The sequence below is a fragment of the Mustela nivalis genome (genome assembly GCF_964662115.1).
Source record: "Mustela nivalis genome assembly, chromosome: 17".
In the NCBI taxonomy this organism is placed as follows: domain Eukaryota; kingdom Metazoa; phylum Chordata; class Mammalia; order Carnivora; family Mustelidae; genus Mustela; species Mustela nivalis.
Window position 1 is genome coordinate 22,215,794 of NC_139036.1, and position 11,418 is coordinate 22,227,211.

General features: G+C 40.2%; 1 protein-coding gene across 10 annotated transcripts in view; it reads left to right on the top strand.

The window, feature by feature from the left end:
* Window positions 1-11,126, top strand: part of NF1 (neurofibromin 1) — a 255,085-nt gene extending 243,959 nt beyond the window's left edge. For 8 of the 10 annotated variants that reach the window (XM_082707297.1, XM_082707296.1, XM_082707299.1 and 5 more), the window contains one exon: window positions 7,477-11,126. In XM_082707297.1, the coding sequence (XP_082563423.1) occupies window positions 7,477-7,619 (143 nt within the window). In that variant the 3' untranslated portion in view covers window positions 7,620-11,126. The remainder of the gene's footprint in view (window positions 1-7,476) is intronic. The other 2 variants (XM_082707302.1, XM_082707294.1) reach the window with 1 other exon arrangement.
* Window positions 11,127-11,418: the final 292 nt, after the last annotated feature.

Genomic DNA, 11,418 nt, shown 5'->3' on the forward strand with positions numbered 1-11,418 from the left:
AAGACGGGAAAGACCCTGGTCACCAGAGACTTGACAGTTTTTGCCTTTGGGTCTCAGTAATGGGTTTTGAGCTCAAGTTTTTACTTCCTTCTAACAAATTCTACATGTATGCAAGTTCTTTGATTTTAAGTGCAAGATTACTACTACAGTGCTCAGTAGAAAATAACCAGAATCCCAGATACTTAATCCTACAGAGATTCATTGTTCACTACATATAAGGAACTCTTCTGAGACCTGTGGAAGGGGGGTAGCTAGTAGCTCATAATACCTGCCCTCAGGTGGATGTCAGGGTAAGAGGGTGAAGTGTACACAGAAAGAGTCATTTTGACCTCTCTCATGGGGCTTGTTATGTTGTACTTTGTACTACAGAGTATTCTGATGGATCAAAGAGACATTTATTTGGAAGACACAGGTAATAGTTACAGCAAAACTTTTATAATGTATTTTTTACCTCAAAAAAATGTGAGGCGTGTGTTATAATTTTTTGAACAAAACAGCCATGTGGTCTATTTTAAATGTTTTTTACTAGGGGGAAAAAAAAAATCCCCCGCCACCCCCCCCCCCCGCCTTTGATCAGCTTATTTTACTGTGTGTTGGAGGATGAATTTTTTAGAGCAAAAAACCTGTTCAGTTGAGGGTTATTGTTGTTTTAATTCACCTCTTCCACTTTATTTGGGGCTGTGTCCAAGCCTGTCAGTTACTCCGTCACTTAGCTTCTTCAACGTAGACCTTCCCCCTGGGCAGCTGGGTGATCAGCGCCGCTGACAGCTGTGTGTGCATGGGTAGGGTATCAGCACCGTTTCTCTACGGGGAGGCTGAGCCCTGAGTCAGTAACACTCCTGATACGTTCACCAGGTTTCAAATGTCTCCCTCTTAGAAGGCACTTAAGGCGTCTCTTTCGAGACTACTTAAAATCCCTGAAACAATTTTAATGTTTTTGGCCACTGCATATGGTATCCCCAGACCTTTATTTGGCATTTTCTTAATTTCTTTCCTATCTTTCTCTGTGTTATTATTACCCTGGATTTAAGGGAGAAAAATAATTTTAAACTGAGCAATTGCTTGGTGTAATTTCTGCTAATTTTTCTTTTCATTTTTTAGTTTAATTCTTGACTTCAAATTCTTCATTCCAAAGAATGTGGTAAAAACACATCTATCTGTAAAATTGTAAGTCCTAACATTTATTTAGAGTGTGATATTTAGGAAATTAATGGTCAGAGTTCAACAATTCAGAAGATTGTTTCTGAAAACCACGGAACATAACAATTGTCCAATATCTACTCGTATTTCACCCTTTCAAAAAGCCTTGTGGACATCACTCACTTTTGTCTTTCCTTCCATCCTGTGTCTGTGAAGCTTCTCTGCCTTGTTCTAAGTCGGCAGTTTTCATGCGGCTGTTTCCTCATCAAGGTACTCTTTCCTTCCGCCATCTCTGCACGACATGCCGCTTCCCCCGCGTTCATCCTGGGCACATGGCATGAGACTTCATTCACCGAGCCCTGTCAGCACCGTTTGGCTTAGCACCTGAGGCACTTGTAAAACCACTGCTTTAAGGTCTGGTGCTCACTGACCCTGCAGGGCCGTGCATCCTGTGTCCATGAACGAGCTGCTACCACTCCCCCGTGAACACAGAACATGCGGTCCCTGCCCCGGGCAAACACAGGCCGGTGAACAGGAAACCCCAGGGAGAGTTAGTAGAGAAAGCAGGGTATGTGGTTTGAGGAAGAGTTTTTAGCATAGGAAATACTTGTCTTCCCCCAGTATAAATCAATCCCAGTACTTCCTTAGAAATTAAAGCTGGCTGTGTACTCTTATCATCTATATTTTAAAAAGGGAATATGGTCTTTAGTTAGCTCTAAGGACTAAGAAGAAGAAAATGTGATGCACTTCTATCTAATTTATAAAAGTTGCCTTGTCTTCTTTTAACTCTTCTGTAACTATTATACAAAAAGATTAGGCCAAATACAAAAAGGAAGTATTAGCAACTGATGAAAGTACATTAAAAGTTTTGTTAATTCTTAAGGTTTTGTATATCTAGCTTAAAATACAAATATTTCTAAACACATATTTAACATGTCTTCGTGAAGGTATTTACTGTCCCTAAGAATAAGCTATAGTTACCTTTTCTTTTACGATTTATTATATTTTGTACTGGTTCACATTAACTTAGGTACACATTCTAGTGTGAAATTCAAGTACTGTGCATTCATTCTAATACTCCTTTCAGTATGTCACTTAGTCTTTAATTTCAGGTATTAGGAGCATCTTGATTTGTGTAGAATTATTTTATCTGTGTGCAGAAAGTCTTCACCTGGATGATCCTGTCTGAGTGTTCTAACAACCCTTTGAAATAGGCACATCTACTCTTATCCTTAATTGACAGACTGAGAACTAAAACCAATTAGGGTCTGATCCCACCAAGACTCGGACCTGGGTCTTCTGACATGTTTGCATCATTGTATGAAACAAATGAGCCTGCTGATATGTTTGCCCTCTCATATATGCCATAAGATTTTTCTGACAGGTTTGCCATAGCATAGATGTAATCAACTAAGCAGCGCAGAGTCAGCTAACCTGCCAGCCCTCCTGTGCAGGTGGTGTGAGATGCGAGTTATTCGTCTTTTATTTTTGGGGTGTGACTTCTCACAAATCACCTAACCCCTTTTTCTTCAGCTTCTCAAGAACTGAAAGGGATTCCATCCTTTTATTATTTCATGAAAGTATGAGGTTCCAGTTTGGGAAAGCCATTTTGGCGCTTAAAATTTAGGTGAATTTTTTAAATGACGTGTTTTATTATTCGTCAGGCTGGATCTATCCCCAGCTGTCAAAATAAATAAACCCTATACCTGCCTTCAAGGAACTCATGTTCAAGCAGAGGAGATAGACGTACAACTTCAGTTAACCATCATGCACTCTAATCATTTTTCCCTCTTGATTTACTGAATTCTGGCCAATAACACCTTTTATTTAGGATTTCATCTTTATCAGGAACCACCACAATTCACTGAAGCGTAGTGCTTCTTCATGCACTACTGCATAGAATTTCAGCTTCCTCCGTCCTGCGTGTTTCTAACTTGGCTGCACGTTTGACCACAGCCTGTCTGTGGGAGAACTTAAACTAGGAAATCAGGACCACAGAAGTTTTTACCTTTGTTTCATTCAGGTGGTAGTTTTGGGGTTTCCATCACCTCCTGGGGTTTTTTTTTGTTTTTGTTTTTGTTTTTGTTTTTGTTTTTGCTTTTGTGCCCACTGAGGGTCAGAAGGATGAGCCAATACTTAGGGGCCTAAGAGAGACCAGAGTGCAAAGCCTCGGAGAGGTGACACCAGGGTCTGCTTCCTAATTTAAATTACAGCCCGTACCAGTGCAGGGTGGATTCTGCCTGCATTTCAGCAGTCTGGCTGACCATCTGAGAGTTCTTCCTATGGAATGCTAAGACCAGACTTCACTATAGAAGGCAGAAAGAAAGGCTGCTGCCAAAATTCTCAAACATGCTAATTATGCTGGGAAACAGAAATGTCAGAACCGGGCACTATGATTGCTGCTTCTTACTAACTTGGCTTCTCGAAAATGCTGTAGCTTCGTATAAATACAATGCAGTTTAATTAATTTTTTTCTTAAAAATGGCCCTCCACGGTGTATATGTCAGCTTCTCCTTTGATCTTTAAGGTAATACAGCTTTGCTGTGAGGTTGGGAATCAGTTTTACCACATTTACCTGTGTGTGGTTTAGAGTTGGGTCACTGAATAGGAAGAAAACACACATACAAAAGTAAGAGTTGAGATGAAAATTAATTTGAGAGTGGAAGTAGGATGTCAGCCTCTCACACAGTGTGGAAGCTTTTGGCTATGAGTGATGGGACTAAGTCAGTGACCCTTAAACATTTTTTACCAAAAGGAAACACATGCTCATTAAGAAAATAATTAGAAAATTTAAAGGATAGAAGGAAAAAAATCACCCATGATCCCACCACTCTAAGATAATCACTGTTCGTTTACATTTTATTTATTTATTAAAGATTTTATTTATTTGACAGAGAGAGATCACAGTAGGCAGAGAGGCAGGCAGAGAGAGAGAGAGAAAAGCAGGCTCCCTGCTGAGCAGAGAGCCCGATGCGGGACTCGATCCCAGGACCCTGAGATCATGACCTGAGCCGAAGGCAGCGGCTCAACCCACTGAGCCACCCAGGCGCCCTCGTTTACATTTTAGTACATATTCTTCTGTTGTCTTTTTTTTTTTTTTACGTAGTAGAGACTTTATATGTGTAAGACTTTATACCTTGCTTTCTATCCTTAACATTTAACAGGAATAAGTAAGGTTTTAAAAATTTTATTTAAAGGTCTGAAGGTTAATTGCTTTTTTTTTTTTTTAATGATTGTATTTATTTATTTGACAGACCGAGATCATAAGTAAGCAGAGAGGCAGGCAGAGAGGGGGAAAAGACTCCCTGCTGAGCAGAGCGCCCGATGTGGGGCTCGATCCCAGGACCCTGAGATCATGACCTGAGTCGAAGACAGAGGCTTTAACCCACTGAGCCACCCAGGCGCCCCTGAAGATTAATTGTTTAACAGAAAATAGAATATCCTTAGCTTCACCCTAGTGACTTAATCTATGTGACCCCAACTTCTGTAACTTTAATTCCTTTTTTTCTTTAATTTTTGACAATTCTTAATTTTTTAAAATATTTTATTTATTTGACAGAGATCACAAGTAGAGAGAGAGGAGGAAGCAGGCTCCCTGCTGAGCAGAGAGCCCAATGTGGGGCTTGATCCCAGGACCCTGGGATTATGACCTGAGCCGAAGGTAGAGGCTTTAACCCACTGAGCCATCCAGGCGCCCCTGTAACTTTAATTCTTAAGAATATCGGTGGGCAGCAGGCCCTTGTCCTCAGATAAAAGCATTGCCACCTTGCAGCGTAATGACTGCTTTCTCCGTGGAGTGAGCTGAATCTCTCGGTAGCAATGCCGTGTCGCAGGTGGGCATACAAGAACCAGCCCCAGGGTGGCAGATTGAAGGCAGAGAGCCACGGTCCCTCCTCGTGGTGGGCCACACTGGGCTCCTCCTGACAGCTGTCCCCTAGTTGTTTCAAACCCTTGTTTGTTTAAATCCTAGCTTTGCCTAAATCTTATTTTCTGTGAAGGATAAGAATCCACATAAGAAACTGTGGACTTGAACTTGTAGGCCACAAGCAGATTTAAGGAAATGGAAAGTCAGATGCACTAAGTTCATGATAATTTCAAATGCAGGAAGCTAAAAAACAATATTTTTCTTTTCTTTTCCACTCAAAATGTGGCACCACACCCTGCAGATCAGGGGCTGCATGCTTTTGGGCTCTGAGTTACAGCAATGATCATATTTTAAAATGGAAGCATTCAGTTCAACCAATATTTACTGAAAAAGATACCAACTAAATCTTACCAGAAAATGAAAATGAATAATAAATGATCTTTGCTTTTCTAGGTGCTTTTATTCTCATAGAGGAAATAAGACGTATATACAAGCTATGGTAACAGGGGCAGAATGTAAGACATATAAATGCCATCTAGAAGCAGGGAGAGAGGGGGGGAGCTGGGAGCTCTGGCAGGACCCAGCAGAGTCATCCTGAAGGAAATGGAGATGAGGAAAACATGGGTCGAATTTATCTTGTGGAGACAGGCAAGGCACCAGAGGGAGCTTGCGCAGACACGCACCACAGAGTTCAGGGCACGCTGGAGGTGACAAGCAGCCTCCTGTCAATTTTGTTATTTTTCTTAAAAATTCACTCTGGAGAAGATGCAGATACATAGAAGAGAATAAAAATCATCCAGAATTCTGTTAGCCAGAAACTTCTGTGGACATTGTGGTATCCTTTCTTCCATTCATCTTTCCACACATATGATTGGAATAGAGCATATTTGAGATACCGGTTCACCGTGCGTGGCTCTTCGAGGGGGGTGGCAGATGTCCTTGAGCTGCATGCAGACCCCTCGCCCAGTGCACTTTTTCATAAAAAAGCACTAAGAAATACCCCGTGTTCCTCTGATAAGTTACAGACAGTAAACCATTATTGAGCCTCTGGAAATCTGGCCATGTGCCTCCAGATACTTCACACTCTGAATTGAACACAAGTCTGCATCTAAATGATGTGTGGCTCCTAGAAGATCATCACAAATCCATTTCCTGCTCAGGAGCCACAAGGCACATGTGTAGATATACGTCCATTTTCTGTAACATGAATACTTTTAGACTTGAAATGGTGCTTTGTCCAAAACCAATTATTTTTCCTCTCTCAGATTTCATTTATATTTTAAAATTCAAATGGTACAGTAAGAGAAAAATAAAAATTACCTGAATTAACACCATCCAGAAGTGGAAGCTTCTGGAAGCTGTTATCCCACCCACCCCCACCCTTTTTTTTTAATCTGTATGTGAGAAATTTTTTTTCCTTACTTCAAAATTATGGTCATCTTTCTGTATCAGTAAATATCAAGCAGAACTTTCCGTTTTGATATAAATTGCTAAAATGCTGTCCAGCTTTCTGCTCTCCCACAAGTTATGCCACAGATGGATATAATCACTGATTATTTTGGTAAATTTTATTGAAGTGTAACAGACAGGAAAGTATACAGATCAAGACACTGAACATTACCAGCACCCCCAAGAAACCACCCGCCTCCCCCCTTCCAGTCACTGCGGTCCTCAGTAACCACTATTCTGTTACCTATCTAATTTGCAATCTTTACTAATGGAATGGGCAAAAATATCTTTTTTTTTTTCCTTTATTTTTTTTGCTTCTGGTTACTTTTATGCAGTTACTGCTTGGACTGCTTCTAGAATTCACAGGATGGCCCAATTTTTGGAGGTTAAGTCTCCTCCATGAAAGAAATGAATGGCATCTATTTTAGGTGCGGAACACGAAGGGATTTGCCATAATTGAAAACTTTAAAGAAGAGTCTGCAGTATAACTTATGGCCTCTATTATTTTCTCAGTAAATATCGGAGTTCCTTTGGGAGAGGCGCTATGATTAAAAAAAAAAAAGAAGAAGAAAGTATCTTCCTTTCTTTGAAGTGACAAATTTCAGTACCTTCTGCAACTAGAGAGTATATTCTGTGTAGAAACACCAGTAAGGATATGTGGCTAGAAGCTGACCTCTGCTGGAAGCTTCTGGTATGATGTGGAGGAAGGAGCCCTAATCTTCCTGGTAGCTGCTAGCCTTCATTCAGCTCAAGCCTGCCTGCCTCTAGCTTTCCCTGGCAGCTTCTCAATTGTTACGGTTTTATTTTCCCCCCTTACGCTGTTTTTCTGCTATGATAGCAATTTTTGCTTAACAAAATGTGACATTTTCTGTGTGGCAAGGTCTTTGTAAACATCCTAGTGGTTGACTATTGAAATATGCGAAAACAATTGGCCAGGTGGTATCCTACCCACACCATGAGATTCAGACCTGGAGCTTGACGGCAGAGGAGGGGGAGTAACTAACTGCTCTGCTTCTCTCCAGGAATCGACAAGGAGAACGTTGAACTCTCCCCCACCACTGGGCACTGTAACAGTGGACGAACTCGCCATGGATCCGCAAGCCAAGTGCAGAAGCAAAGAAGCGCTGGCAGTTTCAAACGTAATAGCATTAAGAAGATCGTGTGAAGCTTTCTTTCTTTCCTTTTTCAAACAGACATAACTCACATGGGCTCGTCACTAGTGACCCCTTCACCACCGTGCTGTGACGCTGCACTTCATGTCTTTAATGAGCCTGCCCACGTCTGCCATGTTGCCAGATGATCAACTCTTGGAAGCATTGCCTAAATTTAATGCTGCTTTTTCTTTGACTTTGTTTTCCTTCTACTTTTGGTGTGTCTGGTTTAAGCAGGTGTTCAGAACAACTGCAAAGAAAGTAGGAGGTCAGGACGCTTGAACTGAGAACATCCCAATTGTGAGAGAGGATGGATTCTCGAATACTTGCTACCACTGGCCAGCTATGAAAGCCATTTGCACAGAGCTCTCTGCCTTCTCTGTTTCCCCTTCTTCATCATACACAGTAAAGTGTTAGTCTTATTTACACACTTTTCAAGATAGAAGTTTATGGGAGAAATACTACTATAACCCCAGTATGTTTAATCGTTTAGCTGTGGACTTTTTTTTACCTTACACACCTGAAGGAACCATAGAGGTCACACTTCAGTGACTTCACACCATAAAGCCACAGGCAAGGTACTTTGGGGGGTGGGGGGGATGAGGGATTTGGTATTTTGTAATGAGTTCTTAAGAAGTACTAACACTTGAGTATTAGCAATAATTACAGGAAAAGAAGCATAACCACATATATCTTAACATTACCAAATTAAAGCGATGGGTTCTGAAGCCTTATCCAAACTCAGTCATCCAAACTAGTTTATTGTTTTCCTCCGTTGATTATCTTTTAACCTTTAAATATACTAAAAGTTGTTTTTTGTTTTTATAAGCCAAAACTATACTAAGTATAGTAACTATATGTTTCCCCGCTCCTTCTCTTCTTTCCTAAATAATTCTAAGCAGGGTAATCAATGAACAAAGTATTGAAAATTGTTCCTTGAAGGTAATTTTCATAGATGTTTGCATTAGCTCCATAGCAAAATGAAATGGTACGTGACTTTTAGAGTAGCTGATGCTTTTATTTTGTTTAATAATTTTCCCAGAAACACAGAGTATAGTGTATATTATCAAAAATTTCTTTGATAACATGTATTTTAAGTGTCTTGTAATCTTCCCCCTCCCCTCCAAAAAAATCAGGAATCTTTTTAGCAAAACATTTGGGTTCTATATGATAGAATTGCATTTAATCACTGTGAAAGGACTGGTCAGCCTGCATTAGGATGACAGTAGGGGACCTTAAGAGTTGCTGCTATACTGAACGGTATGGATTATCCTGGTGTTGGAATTTCCACAGTAATGCAGATCCAGTTTTTTTGTGGTACCTGCAGTATGCAAAATGATTTGACTTCAGTGAACATAGTAGTAGTATCTGGATGTGCCAGATTAGATCTAAACCATATTTATTACAAAAAGATATCCCCCTACTCCCAGGTTCCCTTTATATGTTACGATGTAATGGCTTTGGGAGGGGAAAAGACACCTAGGGGAGGGGGAGCTTCCTGTAGTGCTGTTTCATGAGTGGATTTCAGTAAATTAAATTCCACAGCTAAATCAATAAATAATGGTACATTGAAGTGTTCTGATTTTAATAATATAACACATCTCACATTTATCCACACAGTAACAATGTAATATGTTAATGTAAATAAAATTGCTTTTGATATTCAGAAATAACAAGAATTTAATTTTTTTAATTTGTTTACAGTCTGGGAAAAGCAAGAACCATTTGCCAAAATAAAAGGAAAAAACTTTAGTATTAATAGTTATTTTGACTTAGAATTGTTGGACAATATTGAAGACAGGTGCAATTAACTAAACTTTTCGTTTTTAACTATTGTAGAGGCTGCGTTAGAGTAGAATGTTCATAGTAACAGAGCAGCTAGGACTATAAAACTGCTGAGATGAGAACTGAGTTTAGAAATAGATGCTTAACATCCTGATGCCAAGCGGCAATAGTCTTGGTTTTCCTGCAACCCAGTGCTTCTGGGAAGGTACCGCAACTTCTTGGATCCTGGAATAAAAGGCAGATATGAGCCTTTAATCATTGTGGTTCCATGTTTTTCCTCTTTGTTGGTTGATTTGGTGCATGTTGGTGGGTGTTATGCTATTTTGCTTCTCCCGTCAAAATAGAGAAACTGCCAAAGGTTTTCTGTTTTAAAAAAAAAAATAGTGTTTCCATAATAAGTTCTCCAAGGGTATGCTGTTTCTTAAATTTATTCGTTATCTCCCTCTAGTGTAATGAATGGAATGAATTCACTTGAAGTACCTCATGAAATGATCAGCGTTGCACAAATCAAATTTGAGCCTTCTTTGAACTGAAAATACTTCTGGAAATCTGAAAACCTACTAAGGTTTAAAATTTACCTTGTTTAGAGAACTTCCGACTTTTGAGGAAAATCTAGCTTTCCAAGTAACTAAAGTGAATGTGAGCTAAGTCTCACCAATATGCTTCCCCAGAGAAATGAAACACTCTTAGGCCTCGTACCGTAATCTGCATGAGAAACCTGCAGTTCGGGGCAGATTTTCCATTATAATCTGATTTAAGTTCTGTACAGAACATTAGAAGTCATTTGTTTGGGATTTTTTTTTTTTTTTTAAGAGGCAAACATTATCAACTCATCACGTTTTCACTGTGCATAACCCACCTGTTTTATCACTGCTCCAGTCCCAGGGGTGGGCCCTTGTTTGCCTATGTTGAAAATACAGTTCACTGGCTTGGGGGAAAGCAGCAAAGCTCTATCCTTCATCCACTCAACCAACATGTTCATTGCTGAATGCCAGCCCTGGGCCAGTCCTGAGCCCAGTGCTGAGGACCCTACCATAAGCGGTCAGCTGCCACCCCCACAGGGCAGAAGCTGGTAGCCCTCCCTCCCTGTTTAGTGAGCTTTAGGGTTTTTTAGTTTGTTTGGACCTTTCTGTTTGTTTTTTCATTTTGTTTTACACCCTTCACAACCCTCCAGGCATAATGAGGCATGTCTTATTCAATGTTATGCAATGGATTTATACAAAAATTCACTCTTCGTGTCAGCCACACAATTTTTTTTAAAGCAGTATATTCACCTGTAAATAGTTTGTGTAAAATTTGACAGAAAAGTATATTTACTACACTGTAAATACATGTGATGATATATTGTATTATTTTGCTTTTTTGTAAAGCAGTTAGTTGCTGTACATGGATAACAAAAACTTGATTATTCTCGTGTTAGTATTGTTAACTTCTTCCTGCGACTGCGTCACATCATTTAAAGAAAATGCTGTGTATTGTAAACTTACATTGTATATGATAACTTCCTCTCCTTTCCATCTGGGCCTAGACTCTGGCAGTTCCCTCGTCTACGACCTTGTTAATACTGGACGCCAGCAGGAGAGATACTGCCCAATAGTCAGAACCGATCATTGTAGGGGAAAATTGTAGAACTCCATCTCAGATCACTGTTGTTCCCCACCCCATCTTCCTCCCTGTGTATGTACTCCACCCCCCCCCCCATTTTTTAAGTAAAATGTAAATTCAATCTGCTCTAAGATGTGGGGAGTTGTTTAATTTCTTCACATGCCTCAGCTCTGATTTCTCACTTCTCCCCCCCCCCCCCACTTCTCCCTGATCTTTTGAAACATCAAGGCCATTTCCTTCCTTTTAAGGATACCTTGGGTTTGCCTCCCTCCCCTAGCCCCTCCGTGGGAAAGACCTTTCTATTTCCAGAACCTCTCAAAACAAAAAGTAAAATAATTAAGGTGAAATGTGTAGGGGAGGAAAGAGTTTTTTTTGAGCCTTGAGTCCCTGGCTGGACTGAAAATAAACTGATGAGACCAGCCC